Source organism: Bicyclus anynana, chromosome 16 (assembly GCF_947172395.1).
Source record: "Bicyclus anynana chromosome 16, ilBicAnyn1.1, whole genome shotgun sequence".
Classification (NCBI taxonomy): domain Eukaryota; kingdom Metazoa; phylum Arthropoda; class Insecta; order Lepidoptera; family Nymphalidae; genus Bicyclus; species Bicyclus anynana.
The window spans coordinates 10,822,585-10,848,799 of NC_069098.1; the positions used below are offsets into that span (position 1 = coordinate 10,822,585).

General features: G+C 36.0%; 1 protein-coding gene across 1 annotated transcript; it reads right to left on the bottom strand.

The window, feature by feature from the left end:
* Positions 1-25,157, bottom strand: LOC112056464 (cilia- and flagella-associated protein 61-like). The gene is made up of 29 exons (XM_052886329.1): positions 24,979-25,157; positions 23,895-24,029; positions 23,195-23,352; positions 22,407-22,551; positions 21,855-21,990; positions 21,073-21,233; positions 20,665-20,737; positions 19,683-19,957; positions 18,259-18,263; positions 17,745-17,853; positions 16,433-16,544; positions 15,530-15,600; positions 14,492-14,668; positions 13,255-13,474; positions 12,287-12,402; positions 11,351-11,479; positions 10,489-10,683; positions 9,591-9,719; positions 8,778-8,945; positions 8,139-8,155; positions 7,624-7,778; positions 6,492-6,690; positions 6,056-6,225; positions 4,300-4,445; positions 3,777-3,924; positions 3,243-3,413; positions 2,685-2,795; positions 2,448-2,510; positions 1-256 (listed from the first exon to the last, which is right to left on the bottom strand). The coding sequence occupies exons 1-29, from the start codon at positions 25,122-25,124 to the stop codon at positions 29-31; spliced, it is 4,068 nt and encodes a 1,355-aa protein (XP_052742289.1). The 5' UTR covers positions 25,125-25,157; the 3' UTR covers positions 1-28.
* Between the last annotated feature and the right edge of the window lie 1,058 nt (positions 25,158-26,215).

The following is a 26,215-nucleotide window of genomic DNA, read 5'->3' on the forward strand; positions in this document are numbered from 1 at the left end:
TGATAGAAAACACAATGTTTATTATAAACTAAAATATTTTTGACATCATTTTAACAATAGTGTTTCTTCTATTCCTAAACGCTGGATTTTGTTTCAAGTCATAATCATATTGGCTCGTTTGGAACGGTTGTAAGTACATCGGTAAGAGCACATCATTTTCAGAGAGCCATTCAATGATGTAGTCAGTGATGGCTTCAACGTGTGGCGATTTTTCGAACGTTGAACGAATCTTAAGCTTGGTTGGGCTTTTGAACGACTGCAAATTTAAATTACATAAAGGCATATCGATAGGCTAGAGTTTAGTTGATGTTGTTGTTGATGCTGTACCTATACTTAATGAAGAAATATTCTTTTATTATAATACTAGCGGACCCGGTCAAGCTTCGTTTTGACATAAGTGCACTTATTCTCTATCCCTACTCTACCCTTCTATACCTCTACCCCAACCCTACCCCTACCCTACCCCTACCGCTTGACTCTTAAACGTTTGTATGGGAAATAGGAAAGTGCAGTTTTTAGGGTTTTCGCGGAAATTATTTGATTTTTTCTCACCTTTTAAACCTTCCCTATACCTCCACGAACATTTCAAGACCAAGATAAGATAAATCCGTTAAGCCGTTCTTGAGTTTTAGCGAGACTAACGAACAGCATTTCATTTTTATATATATAGATAGATATTTCTTTGTTATTAGATTTAGATATGTTCTTCACCAAACGATCTTAGTCCTAGACTTATTATAATTATGAGCTTGATGACGGTGACATTTTGCTATCATTAATATTACCTATAAGTAGCCCAGGATTCGTGGAACATTTTTATACTTGATTAAGTACTATCAAGTTTTAGTAATAACCTTTATTGATACCTACAAGGGAGGAGAGGAGCTTACCAAAAATTTTTACTAACCAAATGTTTTTTTCTCACTGTTGATTAATTAATAGTTATACATCATAACAGCCACAATGTCCTACAAATTGCGTGGTAAATTATCTCGTTCCAACGCTCAAAAAATTTTATTACCTGGTAACCCAGTTAGGTACCAGAATTCTAGGCTAAAGATCTTAGATCTGTGTCATCAGATGGGTGATCGATTCAAGGCCCAGTAAAAGCTTGAATTCTACACGTCAAATAAATACAAACGTGTGATCCAAAGAAAATCAAGTATTAAAAAATTTTAATAAAAAAAATTCAACCGACTTCCAACTCAAAAAATAACTTTAACTAAAAAGCAAAAAATAACATCCTACCTATGTGCTACCTTCTGATCAGTTTGAAGGCGATGCCAAGCCAGTGATGTTTTAATTAAATACGTTTAAACTACAAAATTTCTGTGGTTATTCCAGAAACAGCTTTAATTAAAACACGACACTGGCTTGGCACCGCCTTCAAACTGATCAGAAGGTAGCACATAGGTAGGATGTTATTTTTTGCTTTTTAGTTAAAGTTATTTTTTGAGTTGGAAGTCGGTTGAATTTTTTTTATTAAAATTTTTATTTTTTTATTTTTAGTGTTAGCATTCCCACTACGTGTGTACAGTCACAACCTAAATGGAAAGTTCTTAGCAATACAAAATTATCAAGTTCAAACACAAGGTAGCTACTGTGAGCCGTCGAGGAGTTCTCTTCACTGTGCTTCGTCTTCATCACCAGACCCTTAATACAGTCGCAATCCATCTAGGTGGAAAGTTCTCATCAATACAAATTTATCAAGTCCAAACACAAGGTAGCTACTGTGAACCGTCGAGGAGTTCTCTTCACTGTCCCTCGTCTTCATCATCAGACCCTTAGTGCAGTCACAATCCATCTAGGTGGAAAGTTCTCATCAATACAAATTTATCAAGTCCAAACACAAACTGTGAACCGTCGAGGAGTTCTCTTCACTGTCCCTCGTCTTCATCACCAGACCCTTAATACAGTCACAACCCATATAGGTGGAAAGTACTCATCAATACAAATTAATCAAGCCCAAACAAAAGGTGACTGCTATAAATCCTTGACGAGTTCCATCGTCTGTGTTTCGGCTCCATCATCAGACCAACTCCAAACCTTCATAAAGTTGTAGTGGTTTAAAATACCTTATGGAAACACTAACAAACGTACTAGCCGTCTCTACAACTTCGAAAGTTCCCCTCAATTTCTCCAGGATGCCATCATCAGATCCTGACATGAAAAAAATGGGACCACCCTGGAAGTAAACCCTACAAAACAAAAAAAGAATTTTCAAAATCGGTCCATAATTGACGGAATTATCGCTGGACATACATAAAAAAAAAAAAAAAAAAAAAACATACATACAGCCAAACGTTTTTGGAAGTCGGTTAAAAAGGGTCGCTTACTTAACGGAGGTTTGGGCTAGCATAGTTACAGTATCGGGGAGCAATCCCTGGGTTTCGTAGATCGAAGGGATCACAAAAATAGATCATAATAGTGCACTGTTTCAACTTTACCTGATGTACATTTTCTCCAACTTTTCGCATTGCCTCTTCAACAGTTTCACCTTGACTATTTCCCTATAGAAAATAATATAATATTACTATGGTATCGGATTAAACAAAACTATGTCATTATTATGAATAATATTTGATGTATGTACATAGAACATTGTATGGACTTCCAAACGCCATGGCCACATGCATCCAGCAAAAACATCATATAAAGACATTCCACTATAATCAAAAAATTACCTTTGGTAACAGTTCTTTAACCATCCCAAATAGTTCATCCTTTTGATCGTGATACAAGAAATAGGCCCAAGGAGCTCGGAAAAATTGATAAAAGTCGTCTAGTTTTTTTACCTGAAAATGTACATTTTAACTGAAGTAAAGTGATGAAAGTTTAATTATATTAAATACAGTATTAACACTAGATCCTAGACTAGACTAGATCATATATAAGTTTGTATTGTTATTTATTTATGACAATCTATCGAATTTGATCTATCTATTGAAGCCGTGATAGCCTTGTGGATATGTCCTCAGCCTCCGATTCCGGAGGGTGTGGGTTCGAATCTGGTCCGGGGCATGCACCTCCAATTCTTCAGTTGTGTGCAGTTTAAGATATTAAATATCACGTGTTTCAAACGGTGAAGGAAAACATTGTAAGGAAACCTGCATGCCAGAGAATTTTTTTAATTCTCTGCGTGTGTAAAGTCTGCCAATCCGCATTGGGTCAGCATGGTGGACTATTGGCCTAACCCCTTTAAGAGTGGAGAGTCATTCCAATGCAAATCCTTGGAATCTTACCGTGTATCGTACATGGACGTTGTTTAGAACAGTCGCTGAAAGACCATAGATATGTTGAAAATTCTCCAAAGAAAACTTTTCTGGTGTCAGACAAGTTATACCGTCCACTATAAAATCATTCGTGAGGTGTAGCTTAAAGTAACCACCCTTAAAGGTTTCCATTACTGTACCCTAGAAAAAGTTACGATATTTTAGATATTGTGCATACAAAAATAAACACTGCTAACTATTTTTGTACTTAGGCCATCTTTAGGGTCTCTACTCTTTAGGCAATATTCTTAATCAATGAATAGATTTTGTGTTCCATTTAGGTAGGTATTTCTATTATTTTTTGTCTACAGCTTCATCATCATCTCCTTACCCTTATCCATTACCATTTCTCTCTATTACTCGTCAACTCATCATCCACTCCTTTTACACACATGTCCTCTTTCACACAATCCAATCATCTCTTCTTTGGCCTTCCTCTCCTCTCCTCCTCCCTACTAAATAAAATATGGGAATTAGTTGTTATTAAAAATAGCATATACTAACATTGTAATGCAAAGACTGAACGTAATGATGAGGTATCTTTTTCCCTGGTGACCGCACTTCCAAATATTGTAAGCCCCCGGGAAGAACACAATAAGATACGCTAGGCTTTTTGAAAGCTGGTATTTTAGGGAAATCTTCCAAATATTCACTGCCAAGACATATGAAAAACAAAGTCCCCAATTAATACAAACGCAATGAAAATTTACCTATTTAGGCTACTGTTTAGTTACTTAATAATTTTTGTTTATACCTACTAAACTTCACTATAAACATGACTAATGTAAAGCAATGATGAGGCGTTAAAGCGCGCTTGCCTAAAAATTCACTCTTGTCTTGAAGGTGCATAAGTAAGAAACATTGTGTTGTGTGGCATAATGCTGTATTAAAGATTTTTTTCTTTCTTTCTTTCTTTCTTCTGATACTAAGCGTTTTGTGCAAGTCAACTGAATATCAACAAAAAGATGCCAACGTTTACAGCAACTCGTTGTTTCACTGGATATACTAGAACTACTGCATAACTTGCCTATTACTGATTGATTTCGCTTCAGTGTCAACGCTTGTAGATTCAGTAACTTCACGAAAGTCATCGAAATTGGTTTGTTTCGAGTATTTAATATTTTCTGGTTCTTTGAACAGTGGGTCCAACTTGTTTTTGATTTGGTATCCTAACTGTAAAGTTAACACAGTGGAGAAAGCGACCAAAGATGATACGATTAGAATGACAAAAGAAGACGGTGTAGAAGGAGTAGGATGAGTTAAAGTTTGATAGATGGGAATGGAAAACAGTGTTTTCTGACGAGTAGAAAAAATGTATAAGTCGTAGAAAATCGTAGAGTCATTAATAAAAATATGGACAGAACCGCTGACCTAACCTTGGTCATCGGCTCTACCAATTACAATAGGTATGCTATGCTTAACCTCACTAATCGCTTACACAATAAACTACTCTTAATTTTACTATTGTACCCTGGTAGTTGTGGTAGAGGAAGTACAAGTCCAAGTCCCTGGACTTGTGACCAAGGTTGTGGTTTAAAGGCGCCTTTTAATACTAGTAAACACTCACCAACCCTGCCCGACATGCTCTCCATGCCCACAGTAAACAATTTAAGATCAATAATTACTTCATCACGAAACATTATCGAACAAAATCACTAACGCGACAAGCAGCATAACGCCTCAAGCTGCTCAACAAAGAATTGAACCAATTAATAGCCCAAGTCACTAATCACTTTCCTTTTCTTAATAACACTACTTAACACTTCACTATTTCACTATACTTAACAAGTAGAAGACGATAATTCCATCTTAAAAACGCGATTAGAACTGAATTACTAAATCAGCAGACTACAGAGACAGACGGAGGCAGGATGCCTCACTAGAGTGAATACACAGTGACGGTACACGCGTACGCGCCATTTGGGACGCGATGCCATTGGATGAGAGTTACGTGATCATTTCCTATTGGTCGATCGCCGCCACGTTCGTTATGGTGGTAACGTTTTACAATCTTAATTACTTCAAGAGTAAATAATCAAAACCTAATTACATGAAAACTTGATTCTAAATTTATTAAATTAATTAACGTAGATTTTGCTGACCATTACGACAGCAAAATCTCAACACAGAACCTAAAGAGTTTCTTTTCTACTGCTGTCACCTGTCATCATTACTTGAGAGACTAATTATTAATTAAATCAAAACGGAATAGTATTTTGACTGCAAAATGATCAGACCACTAGATAACAAGTCGATTCGAAATAACCACAGAGCAAACATGACAACTATTAGGTCTGAGGCCATAGAGCCCTCAGTGAGCCAAGCTTCCACGGCGACATATACGTAAGTAGTAAAACTTAGGACTGATAGCACTACAATCAAAAGATGACGAAAAAAATGTATATGTGAGTATTCAATACCATCAATGTGTTATTAAAAATGGAGAAACAATCGTTTAGAAAATTTCACTTATAACTGTCCAATTTTGTGTTATGTCAATTTTGGAATAGCTAAATTAAATCAAATCTAAATACCTTCGCTTATAGTTAAATATTAAATAGTTTCCAATAAAACCCCAAATGCAGAGAACCGAAGACCTAACACGGATCAAGATCCATTTAAAGAGTAATTTGCAAGCGACTACTTGAAAAGCTTTTGGCACTCATTTTGCAATGTGCATCCTCTTTTTTAATAAGAGATCAATGATTAATAAAGATAACAGCCAAAGATGTATAAAGATAGACTTTTCAAATTGTTGATAGGTATGATTATTAAGAAAGTACCTTAGTACCAATTTCGTAAGCGTCATAGTACTTGAGTCGCATGTTGTCAGCATAATATCTTCTTCTGTATTTAGTGGCCGGTCCAGCAGCGTAGATAGATGGATCTTCTGTTCTGAACTCGTGGTCTATAAGTATTCCATCGTCGTATGCCATGCCACTTTTATTTACAGCTAAAGAAAACCATATTTCATATTTAAAAGTATTTGGTTCTGATGGGAAAAAATAGCGTATGTGGTTTCGGCTTTTGGCCTTTATGGAGGTCCTGGGCCAGGCTATTACTCTAAACTTGCAATTTTGCATTGAAGCAGCATGGTGGAGCTAAGCTCAATATCCCCTCTCCTACAAGGAGGCCTGGCCCGTTAAAATAGGCTGATGATGATGATAGGAAAATAAAAATTAAAATCGTTTTAAGAATCTATATGTATTATGTACGCACCAATAAAGGCCTGTTCGTTGAGCCCAATAGTTCCGTAATAAAATAAAATGGAACATTTAAGTCTCAGCAATTGAAAGTGGGACAGAAAGTCAACATATGTGACTAGATCTTCACCGTCTGTATACCATCTTAGAAAATAATATGAACGATAAACATTTATTTTCAAGTTATTTATCATTTCAAATACGGATTTGTCAACCTGAAACGACAACACAATATAGTACCTATACGCCAAAACTTTGAGTCTGCTCTGAACATTAGCCGTATGGTTGCGCAGTTTACGAAAACATCCCAACGGGGGGGGGGGGGGGGCTGTAGCTGCGCAGTTGCAATGTCAGATCGACCAATATGTAATATAGCGCGTATTATTTCCCAAAAAACTAGAAGCGATTGTAATTTAACTCCTAAGGTTTGACCCACACGTACTAACAGGATTAGTTAATTAAGAATTTTTCATGTTATACAAATTACAGTAGAAAACAGACTATTTGACGGCCTCCGTGGCGCAGTGGTATGCGCGGTGGATATACAAGACGGAGGTCCTGGGTTCGATCCCCGGCTGGGCAGATTAAGATTTTCTTAATTTGTCCAGGTCTGGCTGGTGGGAGGCTTCGGCCGTGGCTAGTTACCACCCTACCGGCAAAGACGTATCGCCAAGCGATTTAGCGTTCCGGTACGATGCCGTGTAGAAACCCAAAGGGGTGTGGATTTTCATCCTCCTCCTAACAAGTTAGCCCGCTTCCATCTTAGACTGCATCATCACTTACCATCAGGTGAGATTGTAGTCAAGGGCTAACTTGTAAAGAATAAAAAAAAAAAAAAAAACCATGGAATGGAAGTAAAAAATCTGCAAAATTTTTCCAATGTTAAAGTAGCAATGCTGAACCATATTCCCCAACTGTTAGAGGTTCGATAAATTATTGAGACTAACATATAAATTAATACACACAAACGCGCTTAGCATGTTATTAGCACTACATCCAAAGCAAAAGTGATGTCCGAAATTAATCGAGAATACTCCAACATTGTGTAACGTGAGTTTTAGCCGTATTTTTTATTAAAGTAATTCACGTATTGGTTTGAACCGTGTGCTGTAACCCAAAAACCATTAGAAGAAATAAAACTTACTTACATTGACGTTACAAAATAATGACACGCGCGGCTTTTGTGGATCGTCTGGAGGAAACGGTTCAATGAAAATAATATTTTCTGGAGGAACATTCATTTCTAACAAAGTAGTTAAACAACAATACGCATGTAATGTTGCTCCGTATACGATAATATTGTCTGAAAAAAGTTTCAAAAGAGTTTAAGTTATTTTTAACCAAACTGCCATCATCATCCACAGCTGGACATAGGTCTCTTGTGACCTCCAAACACCACGGTCTCGAGCCACCAGCATCCAGTGGCTCCCTGCAACCCGATTGATTTGATGCCTTCGGTCCACCTAGTGGAGAGTCGATTAACACTGCGCTTTCCGGTGAAGGGTCGCTATTCCAGCACCGTGGCACCCGCGTTTATCGGCGTCCCGGTGCTTACTGACAACCTTTTTTGTGATTATTGTTAAGAATAGGCTTTATGAATTACGAAATAGTAGATTGTTAACCGAGGGTGGAAAGAATAAATCCCCGAGGTATTTAGACGCACGAGCGTAGCGAGGGCGGCTATAATCCGAATAGGAATTGATCCTTTTACCCGTGTTAAACACTCTACTTTTCATTTCGAATATGAGGAAATTTCTTTTTGATTACGAGGAAATTATAAATAATGTCTATTTATTTGGCCCGCTCTTGGAACGTCGGTAAAGCAGTCGTGCGATTTGAGAGTTGTGGCTACTCCCCGCTAGGCGGTTCTCTCCAAGGTGAATTTAAACTTACGTTAAAATCTCGTTTCATCCTACTCGAAGAACCACTAATGTTATAGAATTCACTTTTCCTTTGGTAGAATACCTAGACTGCTTATTGCAAGATAAAATTACTGATTCACATTTATATGGTTTTTTAAATAAAACTTCAGATAGCACTCTGCACCTTACGTCTTGTTTAATCCACCGTCTTGGGGAAAGAGAAAAAGCGCGAGAAGAAATGAGACGGCAAATGGTCGTTCAGAAACAAATATAACTTTAGACAAAATTCAGTTTAAAATACTTTCCGAGTGAGAAATGAAAACGTAGTTTGTTATTGATTTGATGTTAATTTTATTAGTTAGCCAACATACATCAAAGTTAATGATTGGGTCGGCTGCTCCTGAGCCTCTAATATAGGCTAATAATGATGATTTAAGGACTTACAATTTTTATTCTGATAAGTCAAATGTTTTACAGAATTTAAAGCTTTATTTGCATCAGATATTGTGTTTACGATGAACACGTTAGACGGTGTATAATGACCAATTCTTGGTTCTGGATTCGGTTGTGGTACATCCAAACGAATGTATTTAGGCGTATCACCGCTCCTGTAATTAGTCAAAAAGATTTAAAAAATTTCTCTTAATATCTCTTAAGTTCATGGTTATTATCGCATGCAATTACGGCACATGTACACGACATTGAAATAGTCCATATACACTGGTATATTTTATTTGGACTATTTCAATGCCGTGGCAATTTTACCTCATTGGCTAGTCTAGTACAGTTAAGCAAGCAACCAATAAGCTATGGGCGTTTTTTTTTCCTTGATGAAATAAGTTCTTCGGACTCCTGCCTCGACAGGGCATGTCCGACTTACACGGACGAAAACGGACTTACCCTGTGCCACCAATCTCAGATCCGTGCAAGCCAGACACTCAAAAATTGCATATCTTGGGGTTCTTCAACAGAAACTTAAGCAGCTTATAATAAGATTACCAACAAATTGAGAACATCACCCTCTTCAACCTCCCGCCCTTCCTCATTTCACTTTGTTAGCTATTTTGGTAACTTAAGTTCTACGGATCTTACAATTTCTGAGTCGTTCACGTAGGTACGTGAACGAATCAGAAATTGGAAGATAATCTGAGCATAGCTCACTCCATTGCCCAATGCTTTCTGACTCCCATAGTTACTAGTTAGAACTATTTTCCAGCCATATTTAAGTTTGTTACAAATGTAAATTAATTTACCTTATTTCTTTCTCTCTTTCTAATAATGGTTTCAAATAATCAGGATGTTGATACTGTTTTCCAATTAATAGGAATAGTAAATCGTAATAATACTTGCTTCCATTTGATATTGTGATGTATTTATCACGTCTACAATAATATAATAAATTAGCCAGATTTTTTTTATAATTGTGAAAGAATACAGTATGTAACTTAAGCTAACTTATTCGAATAACTATACAAATAATTCCACATGGGAATATCTTAGTTATTTGTGCATTTATGTTTATGTAAGGAGTCTAAAATTATACGATGAATGAATGAAATGGTCGAAGACATACCAAATTGCTATACGAAACAACCCTACGAGAAAAAAATTGCCCCCTAGAGTACGAAATGTCGAAACATGATGGAATCGCTACGGATGTAAGAGCTTGTAGTAAGGCACCTATAGTAGTTATAGACAAGTGTTATAGCGTTCCCTCGACACTTAATATCTCTATTTCAAACTTGTTGTAGACGATGAAGCAGCATAATAAACGAAGTGACATTCTGTCAAGTATTAGAAAGTCAAGTAGGTAAGCACAAGTTTGACGGCCTCCGTGGCGCAGTGATATACGCGGTGGATTTACAAGACGGAGATCCTGGGTTCGATCCCCGGCTGGCTGATATGGATCTCTGGCTGATGGGAAGCTTCGGCCGTTGTTAGTTACCACTCTACCGGCAAAGTCGTATCGCCAAGCGATTTAGCTTTCCGGGACGACGTCGTGTAGAAACCGAAAGGGGTGTAGATTTTCACCCTCCTCCTAACAAGTTAGCCCGCTACCATCTTACATCACATCATCACTTACCATCAGATGCGATTGTAGTCAAGAGCTTACTTGTAAAGAATAAAAAAAAGTATAATAATTAAACTTACTTATTAATCTCTGTCATGGTGCCCTGAACAACATTCACGTAGTAAGTATAAGGCACACTTTTTAAATATCCATCAGTGTTGGTGTGGAATTTGGGAAACATAGTCTCCGAAGCGGATTTGTGACGTCTGGCATAAGGCAAGCCAACAGGCGACACCAGTGTTACGTTATTGAAGAATAGGTATGGACAGGCATCGCTGCAAACAAATCATCTATTCAAAAAATATGAAATTGAAATATCTGTCTGTAATTTTATTTTAAAGACTAGCTGACGCCGCGCGGTTTTACACGCGTGGTTCGCGTTCCCGTCGGAACACGGGGATAATATACAGCCTATAGCCTTCCTCGATAAATCGGCTATCTAACATTGAAAGAATTTTTCAAATCGGACCAGTAGTTTCTGAGATAAGCGCGTTCAATCTATCAAACAAACAAACAAACTCTTCAGCTTTATAATATTAGTATAGATTTGTATGACAGTTTGTTTCGGCTAAACTCTGAAACGGTTAGACCGATTATGAAGGGACGTTCACTAGTAGATAGCTGATGTTATAAGAAGTAGGACACAAAAGAAAAGGACTACACGGATGAAACCTCGGTGGGGTTCAACTAGTGCACTAGTTGATAATATACTTAGTTGAATAATTTTAAGTTTTGACTTGACTTATCGCCGTAACATAACCTGACGTTTCAAATGTGCTTGTAAACTAAGAATACTTGAAATAAATGAATTTTGACTTTGAAATTCATCACTCTTTTTTACCGATTGTGTAAATGCCGTAGGCTCCTTAGTTGGACCTCAGCTGCGGCACCGAGGGACTTCATCCCCGGACTGACACAAGTTAAGGAATTAATGATAGGTACCTGAAAAGCAGAGTATTCAAAAATGCAATGCCAGTTCTCGAAGCGCCGACTAATAATATTCTAGTGTTAACATATACTTTAGGAACACTTGTCAACTTCTTGTTTATAAACCACGCGCTAAATGGCATTCTGTAAAAGAAAATAAACAAAAAAATATTACACGAAATTATTTGTGCCTACCTAATTTCAATAAGCTAACAATTTGGCGAAAACTGAGAATTAAATACGACTTGTCAAATATTGAACCAGGTAGAAGAAAATATACGTAGGGAGTAGGTACCCATGTTCCCTAAGACTTATTAGGTAATAACTGATTTCTAGGCTGAAGTTGACTTCAATTTTGTGACGTCACGATGTTACTTGATGTCATTAAAGGATAAACGTCAAACTAATTATTATTTGTAGTAATAATTTTGTCAAACACTCCGTTTGGTTAAAGTTTATTGTTAACGTGACGTCATGAAACAGTTAAAATATAGACCATCATCTTAGACGGCGTTTTGGCTCTTATTGTCAAAAAACTATTTTAAAATTTCAAAATTTTAAGTATTCATGTCTCAAAAAATATACTTTTTTTTCAATCTAATGAACAATTAAAAAAGTGTCAACTAGCCCATTCATACTTTGTGTCAGTAGGTAGATAGCAGGGGCGACGGGTCCTAACAACATGATTCCTATTAGGTTACCTTTTAAAAATCCACATTCATTATTGTATCAATTTTATATATATTGTATATATATAAAATAGGTAGGTATATAATATTACAGCAATTAAAAAGCAGTACATATTAATAATATCTATAAAAACGTAGACGTATGTATATGAAACTCGCTTGGTCATTCAGACTAACAGACACATGAACGGGTTACCTACTAGATAATTTCAGCCTTCGCTACTGGTAGGTAGGTAGGTAAGTACTTGTATAAGATTCTTACACTGTGTTCAGAAGATCCCGAATCCTCTTCAACTCCGGCAAAGGCGTATCGATTTCTGATTTTCTCGGTATCAAAGGTATCATTGACCCCGCTAAGGAATTCGCTTTGTGAATCACCTATTATTTAACAAACAAAACTTTTTCAACCGATGTGTTACGAATCTTGCGATACATTATTAGTCAGGCCTTTGGATATCGCAATACTAAAAACTTAAAGAATCTGTAATCCTCAACAGAGACTAAAGAGACACTAGACTTGTGATTAGGACTTGCTTATCTTAGGATAAGCATTTTTTAGAGTTTGGGGAGGAAAATCGTAGGAATCGTATGTAGATCTCGTTCTATTTTTATTGATTTGCTACGTTTAGAGTTTTATTGCATAAACTAGAATGCTTTTTATTTAATATACCTAGTAGTAAAGGTGCACAAATGCAGTGGAGGTTGAAGAAGTGTGTTTTAAGTGATTAATTCTATTTCCTCGGTGAACTCTATGAAAAAGTTTTAGTAAGATTGCTTTCTCCATAATAGCATGCCATGACTTGACTTGACTGACTAACTGCGAACGACGGACGATGGTCTTTATTTGACCACTTTCGGCCTAATAGGGTATAGTCGAGATCTTTGCGTTCCATTCTTACTTTACACTCATAATTTGATATAGGTATCTACATATTATTAGGAACAAACAGGAGAGGCGCCTTAATTGGATCTCGCTCCATTTTAAAATTTACTTCGGGCCGGCGCTGGGTCGATTCCCCACTAGATGGACCGAGGACATCAAGCGGGTTGCAGGGATCCGCTTGATGCTGGCAGCTCGAGACGATTTTGTTTGGAAGTCTATGAAAGAGACATATGTCCAGCAGTAGACGTCCATAAACTAATAACGATGATGATGACTAATAAATAAAGCCATAATAAAATAAAATAAAAAAATAACATTCGTAACAGGACAATATAAAATTCAATTACCCATTTATTCCTATACGCAGTCAACCATAACAGCGAATTAGCCTCGGAAAGCCTCATCATGTCTCGGACAAAAAACCTGAAGTGAGTCTCAAACACCGGATACACGATAACTGACTTCAACACCAATACATCGTTGTACTGGTCTCTTGTATGGTACTTGTTGATTCGGTACGAATCCAAGTTGTATTTCGCACGGATGAAATCAACTTGTTCTGACTGCCTGAAAATGTATGTGAGTTTTATAATAATTTTCAATTCGTTATTAGTTGGGCGCCAAACTTCGAGTCCGATATAAAGCATATTTAGGAGCGTAGGTACTCTTATGTGTTACGGAGGATGAAAGTCACATTACCAGAAGAATGTTGAAATTGAAGGACACAATAGAAGAAGAATGCAAGGAAGTGTGTGAAAGATGGTACCTAAATATGTGTTTAAAAGGATGGGAAGGATGTAGATGATAAGGAGTCGTCGTTATTAACCCATATTCAGCTCACTGCTGAGCTCGAGTCTCCTCTCAGAATGAGAGGGGTTAGGCCAATAGTCCACCACGCTGGCCTAATGCGGATTGGCAGATTTCACACACGCAGAGAATTAAGAAAATTCTCTGGTATGCAGGTTTCCTCACGATGTTTTCTTTCACCGTTAGAGACACGTGATATTTAATTTCTTAAAATGCACACAACTGAAAAGTTGGAGGTGCAAGTTCCGGACCGAATTCGAACCTACACCCGTCGGAATCGGAGGCAGTGGTCATATCCACTGGGCTATCACGGATGTGATAATAAGGAGTAATGGAAACGAATGAAAGAGAATGATATATTTTGCCGAACCTATTTCAGTGGGATAAGAAAAATTAGATAATTAGACAGCGGCCTAACTTACAACTTTTGGTATAATGCAAGACTCAGCCAGATTTATTTAAACGTTATAACCAAGTTATACTAGCGGGAATCTATAGCGTAGTGGTAGGTAATACCTACTTTCTCCTTACCTTCTTCTCAGCAAAACCTGCCTTCGGAACCGGTGGTAGAATCTTTACAAATAGTCAACTGACGTGTCAAAAGTGTTCGTAAACTGAGCCTACTTGAAATAAATGATTTTTGATTTTCTTCATATAACAATAGTTCTAAATTAGCAATTCAGTAGATATGGCATAGATAACAATTAAATAGATATATATTTTACTTTTTTTTGTTATTCTTTGTTATTTACGTAAATAAAATAATCATTATCTTACTCCAATATACCGACTCCGATTAGAGAGACGCCACTTATAAACACATAACACTGCAGCTGATTCTTCCTCAATATTGTATTCTCGACTGTCCAGAGAGTCTCTCTACCTTCTAAACTCCTAAGAAGCTGTGTGATTTGAGGAATGTCTATTAACTCCGCCTTACGAACACGCAACTTGCTAAAACATAGGAATATCCGTTATGTAGTACATATCAATACTTCAATACTTAATATTATAAATGCGAAAGTAAGTCTGTCTGTCTGTCTGTTACCATTTCACGGCTAAACTGCTGAACCGATCAAGATGAATTTTGATATAATGGTAAATGTACAATGGTAAATACAATATAATGGTAAACAGTACTGGCCCGCGCAAAATGTGCATAAAAATATATAATAAATTACCGCAAAACATTAAGAAAAAGGAAAACATTAATGAGTTTTTATTAACATTAAAAAACTTTTTGCTTGAAAAAGTATATTATAAAATTAATGATTTTTTGACCGAAAAACGATAAATCCGCCTCTCTACTTATCTTATGTTATGTTATGTTAAGTTAAGTTAAGTTTTACTTTGTAGTTACAACACCCTCACAGGGTTCCATTTGTAATAATTATGAAATTTTATTTATGACATGTGGAAATGTAACTTAAATGAATAAATAAATAAATAAATGGGACAATGGAGCAAAATACAGGGTACTTTGTGACCCTAAAATAAAAATAGAAGGGGTGAAATAGGGGTTGAAATTGTATGGAATTGAATTTTGTATGGAAAGTTCTTGATTTTTAGGGTTACAGTTTTTTTTTAAATTTGTTCATAAATATAAGAAAAAAAATACGAAATATAATATGATTCAAGAATTTTTAGAATTCAACCCTTAAAATGGTGAAATATGGGTTGAAAGTTTACATTAATTTCCTTGCGTTCGAAGTCGCGGGCGTCCTCTAGTTCTTACATAAGCATATAATTGAAAAAATATAAAATTATAAGTCATTATTAAATAATAACAATTAAATTTAATAAAGGTGTACTAACCTCAATACTGAATTTCGATGAGCAATATAAAGAGCATATTGAGAATTTATTTTACTCCTCGTAGGAACGAACTGGAAATAAGACAATACATATTTAACAAAGAAATCAAAGGGATGAAATCCAAAATTCAAATTTCGTTTATTTCAGTTAGGCTTAATTTACACTTGGCAAAGTCAAGTACAGTTATGTCATGATTTAATGGTGGTAATTGAAGTCGAAAACTTAAAATTAAAGTTACGTGATAATCATATACAGTACCTCTATATTGTTATCTAAGAATCCCTATACTTTTGATATTGACTGACTGACTGACTGACTGACTGACTGTCTGGCTGACTGATAAATCATGATATATATCAAGATGATGATATGTTTCCTAGATGGCGTAGCTATAAACTCTCTAGGAAGGCATTTTCAAAACTTTAACTTAAGTGAAGGGGCTGTAAAAGTCTTTCTTTGAAGTTAGAAGGGCGGGTTCTGCACGTCAACAAAGTTTCTCATCATCTGATATCACCATAGAGGTAATAGATACACATCTACATCAATGGCTATCACTTTATAATTAAGCACGTTAATATGTCTCTTCGAAAGAGACAATTCGAAGAGTCGATAGACGTTGGGGTCCCAAAATGCTAGATTGAAGCAAGCAAAGCACAGTATTAGTTTACCCCTCACTAGGTAAACCGAAGATATCAAGAGGTTGGAGGGAGCCGCTGGATGCTGGCTGCTCGAGACCGTTGTGCTTGGAGGTCCATGCAAGAGGCCTATATCCAGAACAGTCGACAATCGGCTGATAATGATGATGATTATGATGTTATTTGTATCTCCGAATGAAGCGATTCATATAATAATGATCCAACTTCACTAACTTCATTTGATGTTAGAAAAGTAGGTAGTTCTTACACAGAAATGTTCGAGCAAATGGAAACTTTTCTCTTTACAAGGTACACGAATGACGCAATAGTCGTAAGCCTTCATGATTTCAAAAGCTGCTTCTAACAAATAGAACGACTGACTGCAATAATACAATTTTTTAGACGAATTAATTAGTGCCGGAGAAAATACAAATAATAATCTAAAATAATAATAATAAATACATATGTATTTGCGGCGCTTGCCTTTGAGACTTTAGGCCCATGGTCAACAGATACTAAAAAAAATTTCAATGCTATGTCCGACAAATTGGTCCATGCTTTAGGTGACCCAAGAGCTGGCGCTTATTTGGCCCAAAGGTTAAGCCTTACTATCCAGAGGGGTAATAGCGCTATAATTGGGTACCTTGCCTCTGGGTGAACAATTAGATGGTGTGTATTTGTTATAATTATTTTATTTATTATAAATTTAAATTTATTATACTGTGTAATTCTTAGTTTTAATTTATATATTTCATTCTTCATTCTATTGTATTGAGTGTTAATGTATATAAGTAAGTAGTTATACTTATATTATTCCAAAGGAAATATAAAAAGTACCTTAAAAAAAATTAAATACCTACATATAAATAAAATAGAAGTGTCTAAGATTTTAAAATAAATAGGTATGTTTTTTCAAGTGCTTATAGATATTTTCACGATACCAAAACATATACCTACTTACTGTCTGACTGTCCAGGCTAATGAAAGGGACCTGGATTTTTATGGGAGGTTCACTGGAAGATTAAGGAGATTATTGCACAACATTTAAAATACTTTTTATTCCAGACAAATACATGGTTCCCGCGGGATTTGCAAAAAATTGCTCCTCTCAAAATCTCCTCTGTCTTCTAGTGAAAGTCCCATTGAAATCGGTAAAAGCAGAAAGACACAGAAGAAGACACTTCAATTTTATATAAATGTATTGAAATTCCCTCTTGTAGGTCTGTCTCTATACAGGGGGTCATTTTAAAATGCTGATGTTTTCTGACTAAGTCTACTCATCGTCATTAACCCCCCATATTCAGCTCACTGCTAGGTACGAGTCTCCTCTCAGAACGAGAGGGGTACGCTATTAGTCCACCACGCTGGCCCATTGTGGATTGGCACACTTCACACATCTAGAGAATCACGAGTAAGAAAATTCTCAGGTATGCAGCTGGTTTCCTCCCGATATTATATATCCTTCACCGTTTGAGACACTTATATTTTACTTTTTCATTTTTATTTTCATATCAACTATGCTTATCACAGCTTTTTTATCTCAGTCTACTATTACAATACAATTATTTAATCTTATTTACCGGTCATCAATATCTTCCCGAAGGCCAAACAATTCAATCATAAAAGCATTCGGTTCACCCGAATATGTCACTAATTCTTCCTCTTCTAGCTTTACCACTGAGGATTTGCCTATATAAAAAATAATGTGAGGATCATATGGCAATATTTGATTAGTTAGTTAATAATAAAACTTGAAAAATTTTGATCTTCTTACGTTTTTTATTATATCGAGGTTCCACCGTTTGCGAAAGTCGACAACTTTGACTTTTTATACGAGGCCTAGTAGGAGAAAATTTACCAATGAAAAGCCAAAATAGAACTTAAAATCACTCAACACACACAGACACAAAATTATTCTTCTATAATCCTTTAGACATCCGTTTTCCGGACCAACAATTTTATTACTGCACATGCGCAAATAACGTAAACAAAGGGTGTTTTATACTAATTCCTAAATCAACAAATAAATACCAATGTTCGTTTTCTAGGTAGGTAATAGGTAAGTTGATTTCGACTAAAAATCTTTTCAAGTACCTAATCTAAACGCAAAGGACAATGGTCTGGTGTTTGTTGATAGAATTCATAAGCGTCTACTAATGTAAACTATTACAGTTTGTAGAAAATAATTTATTTAATTTTATGAAACAGAGCAAAAGGTCTAATTAAGCCCAAAAACTAAAATATATTCACATCAATTACATTTAAATAATTGAGTATGGCAACCATACTATTTATACGAATATTGCATATATCGGACAACTAGCGACGCGCACGATACCGAAAAGCCAGTATCGAATCGAATAAAATATCGTCATTGAACTACACGTATTCAATGACATCAGTTTTATTTCAGTAGAACAAATATATTAACTAATATTTATGACGAATTAATATAATTATTTTGAAATATATATAAAATATTTTGATTTTCAAACAAGAAATAGTAATTAATTTAAATGCAATAGGTACACCTATTTAATTTAAATTACTTATTTCTAATCATGACAAAATACTGCTAAAGTTCACTCTTACTTGGCGGCATTTTACATTTAAGTAATAAAATAACCAAAATGTAATAGTCAAACATGTTAATAACAATTATTAACAACAGTAAGCCATATGATATATTTTAATAATCAAAGGAAAGGAACAAGTGTTTACAAACGTATTTATTGTTTAAGTATGTTCGACATGATTTTAAATAAAAGTAAAAATAGTAAGTAATTTCCTGAAGATTACTTATTGATTACAAAAATAACAGTATCGAAAGGAGATCGATAATCATTAATCGATACTATAAAGTATCGATACTTTTACGTGTACCTATGACAAGTCATGCACTATCAATTCAACTGTGAACTGTAAGTCAGTTGTCACATCGCGTCGTAATTTCGTTGTTTGCGTACTTAAGCGTCTTGTAAATCTTGTTGCATTTTTCCGATACTTATCGAATGATTTTCTGTACCTACATTCTTTTTTAACGACCGCTTATGTTTATGGACACCGATTCTCCCGCTAAACTACTGACTTAAAACACTATTGTATTAAATTCCACGTTGATTTTTAGATTTAATTATATTAATTTTTATAAAGTATGTATATTATCCATGTCTAAGAGAAAAATGGGGATCAAACCTACTTTTTATGTTCTTCGATCGAACCCAAATACCCGGCTTCATAATCGTGGAATAATTAAGACTTCAATTTAAAAAGTAGGTCTCTATTCGTTGTTGACAAAACATAACCTCTAAAACTTCAAACATAAATATCTCGAATTCCAGACTTCACATAATATTAAACCATAAGAATAAATTGTTAAGAAAATAATTATCTATCATTTTATATTTTTTTCATTCATAGACGCTTAAAAAAAATGTCAGCAAAAATTTGTTTGGAAATAGACCATTGTCCTTTTCCTACTCATTGAAAAAAATGGATATATATAGGTAGGTACTAACAAATCAAATTCACTTGACAAAACTTCAGGTACATTCAGCAGAATATTATCGATATTCACGATCTCATAATCAAACGGATCGACGTCAAGTAGATTGGCAACAGATGGGTCGATCACAACGGACGGTGAGGGTGACACGTCCTTCTCGCTATAGTCTTCTGAAGTTTGCTTGTAGAAAATGTGATCGAAACTGTCTCGCGCATCATGTTGACAATCGAAGTTTACTTTACTTAAACCTTTGCCCCGTTTGTGTGATATTTTTGTTTTTGATTGCTTCTGGTGGTACAATAACTTGTTAGGTACTATAATATAATGCAATGCCAACTCATCATCTCCTTTCCCTTATCCCACTTAAGTGGGGTCTGCCAAATATGTCAATCTTCTCCATTCATCTCTGTTACTCGTCAACTCATCATTCACTCCCTTTACACATATGTCCTTTCCAACCATCTCGTCTTTGGCCTTCCTCTCCTCTTGTGTCCTTCCACTTGCGCATTCAACATTTTTCTAGTAATATGGCTTACATCCCAAGCATCCAATACCAAGCTAACTTTTAACTCCTCTATCTTTCTGTCACTGGCGCCACTTTCGGACTTCCTCTTATATATTCATTCCTTATTTTATCCATTCTTGTCACACCACACATCTATCTAAACATAGGCATTTCGTTCATATGCATTCTTCTACTATCTGTCCCTTTTACCTCCCAATATTCTGATCCATACAGCACGATAGATCTTACAACCCTTTTGTATATTTTACCCTTTAAGTTTATGAAGCACGTTAAGCTTTGCCTCGGAGAGCACGTTAAGCTCCAGTAGTCCAGTAAATTAAAAAATAATCCAGTAAATTAAAAATTAATCTAGTAAATTAAAAATAAGGTATTCGTGTACTGTACAAAAGTAAGTAAATAGTATTTTTAGATAAACTCGTGGACCTATTATGTTTCTTACACATTAATACGTGTTGAATACAGAACTTACTTCATCGAATGGTTTGAAGTCATGTGTTGAAAGCACTTTGAAGGGATCCCATTTACCAAGCATTATGGGCGTCCTGTCAAAAAAACACATAATGATTAACAACTCACTGTTGTGCACGAGTCTCCTCTCAGAATGAAAAGGCTTAGGCTGATAGTCCACCAACTGCGAATTCACATACGTAGAGAATTAAGAAAATACTCAAGTAGGTATGCAGATTTCCTCACGATGTTTTTCCTTCACCGTTTGAGACACGTGATGATTAATTTCTTAAAAAAACTGAAAAGTTGGAGATGCATACCCCGGACACAATTCAAACCTACGCCTTCTGAATCGATGGTCATAGCAACTGGGCTATCACGGCTCTTTTAATTATACGAATAATTTTCCAAAACCAATCAAAATCCTTACCCAAAAGTATTTAGCAATACGTTTGTGCGTTTGTAATTTTCTTTCTCCAATGGAGATGCTTTCCTCAAACCATGGTAAGGGCCGAGTTCGTAAGTCTTTTGCAGCGTGTCGTAGTTAATCTTCGTGTTGAGACACATGACACCTACCGCCTTGTCTTGATACTGCGGCGTAAAAAATAAGCCTTTATTTTAACTTTAAAAACAAGTCCTTGCTTATAAAGTAATTAAAAATATAGGGTTAGCAACTATCTAAAAACAGTAATTTTTTGCCCGATTGATCTTCCTTTCGAACAGCTTGTCTTGCACAGACAAAGGCCTTTCCAACATTTTCCACTTATTTCTGTATTAAATTGCTATTCGTAATCCATTCTGGTTCCCCTATTTTCTTAAAAACATCTTCCCATCTTTTCAACTGCCTTCCTTTATTTCGTTTACTATCAGGGTACCATTCAGTTATTATTTTTGTCTACTTCTCTTTCTCGTATGTTCCGTCTACCGCCATTTTAACTACCTACCCCTACCCTACGGACAAAGACGTACCGACAAGCGATTTAGCGTTCCGGTACGATATCATATAGAAACCGAAAGGAGTGTGGATTTATTTCATCATACATACTCCTAACAAGTTAGCCCGCTTCCATCTTAGATTACATCATCACTTACCATCAGGTAAGATTGTAGTCATGGACTAATTTGTAGAAAATATAAAAATAAAAAAAATACCCTGCAGATTTTAAAATCCGTCATAAAGTCAATAGCAATTGTTCCAGAGGTATAACTTACATCTGCCACGATAATTCGTCTGTCAGTTTCAGGGTGGCGCCCAATTATTTCGCTTATGTAATAATTGCCATATAGCTCTTGCAGTGCCGGGCAACTCTTGCCAAGTATCTCTACTATGTCATCGTTGTCTTCTTCTCTATAAAAAGAAAACATGGTTAAGAATGTCTTACTACTTACCGATTTTGAAAATTCAATATACTATGTGGGCTATAGCTTGGTGCGGGTGACAGTTCATTTCACTATTGAAAGTTTGTCGCTGTTCGCGATAATACTACGTATTTTGAACGTCATAAGACAACTATCATTCGCACTATGCTACAGCGCATATAGTATAGAAACTTTTAACACTAGAAAGCCACTTTTTTTACCGAGGGGCCCACGTACAACGGCCAATCACATGGCCAAGTGCGGAAACGGCCCAGAAGAAAGAAGAAGCCACGTTTTTGTGAGTCTCATATGCTACAGGTATTTTATCCCCGTATTCTAACGGGTACGGGAAATACGCGGGTGAAACTGCGGGGCGACGGCTAATATTAGATAGAATGAACTTACACAGCGCGACGTATTTTCAATTGTGGACAAAAATCCTTTCGCATAGCTGTGTATATGTAAAAAGAACTTTCGCCGCCTCCGTTTAGTTTTTCATAGCTCTTCTGTATATTATGCCTTTTAAATGTTTTATATCTTGCGGTCCAACCTATATGACAATCACATGACTGTTTAGTATGTTGTAAAGTTAATTGACACAGTTACTTAGTGTTAAAGATGGTTGGAGGCAATTGGATGAGTTTCCTCACCTTCACAAAGGAAGTAAATCTAAAAGGAATTATAATTTTGTATGATTTTTTAAAAAAGCAACTGTTGAGTTTCTTGACGACTCTTCTTAGGTGACCCTGCCTTCCGAACCGGTGGCAGTCTTCACAAATGGTCCACCTTGACGTTTCAAAAGTGCTTGATAAAACGAAGCCTTTACTTTAAATAAATAAATCGGTGTGGTAAATTTTTGTCTATTTTTAGATAACTTGGAAGATATTTGTTACAAAAAATATATCACAAGATCTTTGATCACACGTTGCAGTTTACAAAAGTTTTTTTTAACTTTCCATATTGCCCCTATGTTCAGATTTCATCTATTCACACTATAATATATCTCTACGTTCGCGAGTCATTCAGGAATTGATATGTGTAACAAATTTCAACTTAATTAGTACCTACCGCATTTTCGGAGAAATTTACCGTGACATACGGACTGACGGACATGAGTGATATGTTTTATGGGATGTGATTTTGTACGTACGTACGTTCGGAACCCTAAAAATATAAAGAAGATTCGATAATACCGTCCGGACATCTTTGTGGAACTACAATAACAATGTTCAACAAATAGATATCATTGCGAAACACCGTCACAAAAGCTTCTTCTAGAAATACATCTGTCACTGCATCGGTACAACACATGAAATGGATAAACAGTGTGTTTCTCGACAAATAGTATTTTCTGGAAAAAAATCATAGATAATTAATTATAACAAGACCTCTTGGCTTATTCTCAAACTGAGTAAATATAGGTATGTAGGTACCTACACGATTATTTCCAACTAGCTATCTATTGTTATTGATTTAAAGTCAAGATTTCGTAATTACTATTAGGTATCCAATCCAGCGTAGTGGACTATTGGCCTATCCCCTGTTATACTGAGAGACGACTCGAGCTCATCAGTGAGCCGAATATGGGTTGATAACGAACGATCCAGTGATAACTGACCAAAATTACTAACACGTGTTTGACATTGTGATTTCCTTAACAATGGGCTTATCGGAACAGGTACCTACGAAAAATACGATTGTTATTGATTTGATGCTATTTATGTTAGGTCATTAGGTGTCTAATAGACCAAAGTTAGTGAATAGGCCAACAGGCGTTCTTCTTAACCTGCTGGAGAACCTAGGAGAGTAAGGAATTTATACTAAAGCCAAACTCAATGTGGAATGTTTATCAACAAACAAATTGAAAATGAGGGTATAAGGTCCCTTACTTACTGAAACATGTTCCTAATCCACACCTCCCAGTCAGCCGGATCCACGCCTGCGATGTTAGGATGGTCGCGCAGTGCCATAAATCCTGTTACCTCTTTACTTCCATCAATCATGCATATCGATAAAGTGGATAGTTCTCTGAAAATATAAATAAACGTGCAAATATCGTTGAGAATAACGGCGGAAAATTGATATTTTATAGGATATATTTCGGAGTGTGCTCAGGAGATATTCCCCTTACTACCATCGCACCGCTAGACATCGGGTGGGTTTCCATCCCTATGTTATAGATGTCCCTAGAACCCACACAACGCTTTGCGTCTTCTTTTCTCATACGCACGGCTAGGATTGGAAATACCATTCCAAAGTCGATTTCCTGACTTTTAAAACTTGGTGACCTATCTTTAAAACAATAGTGAATAGACATATTTTAGGCAAACGCATCTTATCTGAGACTACATCTACACTTACCATCAGGTGAGGTCATAATCAAACGCGAGCCTGACTTGCATAATAAAAAAAACTTTAAGGAGGCTTTTTGCTGTTTCGAAATAGGTAGGTATGTAGGTACATATATAGTTATTTATTATCTCCAAAATGTTATGAAAATAGATACATATTTTTAAAAATATCTTATAGTTTCCATCATCCTGGTGCCTACTTTGAGATCGTGTTCCACGCTTTTTCGTAAAAAGCAAAAAAAAATCGTGGTAAGTAGGTAATTTAATCAACCTTCTATCCTACCTATCGACCTGTTACTAATAGGTATCTATGGGAGAGTGAGTGATCAGAGTTTCACAGAGGGCCATCAGGAGGGCTATTGAAATCAATTGATTGAATAGACGATGATGATGATGATTATGATTATGATGATGATGATTATGATGATGATGTTTGTTTATGGTTTAAGAAAAAGTAGTATCGGCCTGGGATTATAGGATTCCCCAAGTAGAGGATCCCATAATCCTAGGTTGAAGTAAAAAAAAATCAAGTATAAAATAGTTAATCGCTATGTAGCGATAAGGCCGTCTTTAGTATACTGCTTCTTCCTTGTATTGCTTGTACTTTTAAATAAATAGATACTTACATCAAGCTTCCTATGTTAGGTGTCCCAAATAGGCGATCAGTATGTTCACGATTAATAATACATTCTATATCACTTTTATCACCATCCACTGCCCTTCTGAACCTCCTACCACTCGACCTTACATTGAAATCAAAGAATATCGACATTATTCAGCATAAATGGTAAACAAATCACATTGAAACTATTGCTATGTACAAATCTAATAGGCCGTGGTTATTTAACTAATTAAAAGGCCGCAATTTCGAATCGAATCGGGTTATGTTTTTCGCGTGTACCTATGCATGTATGAATGTAACTATGTAATACTCTTTATTTTTTACATTCTCATAAAATAATGTTTTTATTTTGTTGTTTATACCTACTAAAAAAATAATATTTAACAAAACTAACTACCTAAACCTGTAATAAAAAAAGAAAATATAAAATTATAACTAAAGACTTGTGCGTCGTAGAGTTCTACCGAATCGATGTTCATTGGTAAAGTGCCCAGAAGTTTTTTTTCTTTTTCATTCTTTACAAGTAAGCCTTTGACTACAATCTCACCTGATGGTAAGTGATGATGCAGTCTAAGATGGAAGCGGGCTAACTTGTTAGGAGGAGGATGAAAATCCACACTCCTTTCGGTTTCTACACGACATCGTACCGGAACGCTAAATCGCTTGGCGGTACGTCTTTGTCGGTAGGGTTATAACTAGTCACGGCCGAAGCCTCCCACCAGCCAGACCTGGACCAATTAACAAAACCTCAATCGGCCCAGCCCGGGATCGAACCCAGGACCTCCGTCTTGTAAATCCACCGCGCATACCACATAGCCACGTTGTATGGCAATACTTATTCTCTGACCAAAATATAGGCCAGCCTTCTGGTCATGGGAGGCGTCGATTAATCGCTTTGCGTTATTATATTAATCTTTATTACGTCCAAACAGCTGAATGGATTTGCGTAATTAATATATCGTTAGATTCGTCGTAATAACCCAAGTGTTCTTAGATAGGTAAACTTGAAATGTAAACATTACGATTATAAGTGCAGTAAGTTGAAAATTATATCCGATGCGATGCTAGCCCAAGCCGTAGGCGAGGGTTACAAGTAAGCAGAGGCTGTAATTATTATCAAAGCGCACGTATGTCATACGACGTTTTATAACATATTTGCGAGGAAACGCACTTTGAACACACTTTCTGAAAATAAATTTGCATCTTTGCCTGTTTTCCAATTATGATGAAATTTTGATACG

Coding starts and splice junctions, on each gene's coding strand:
- LOC112056464 (XM_052886329.1), bottom strand. CDS start 25,124: ATGTCGATATTCTTTGATTTCAATGTAAGGTCGAGTGGTAGGAGGTTC. Junction 23,353..23,894: donor TGGATTAGGAACATGTTTCA/GTAAGTAAGGGA, acceptor ATTTTTTTCCAG/AAAATACTATTTGTCGAGAA. Junction 15,601..16,432: donor ATTTGCTCGAACATTTCTGT/GTAAGAACTACC, acceptor TCTTATTTCCAG/TTCGTTCCTACGAGGAGTAA.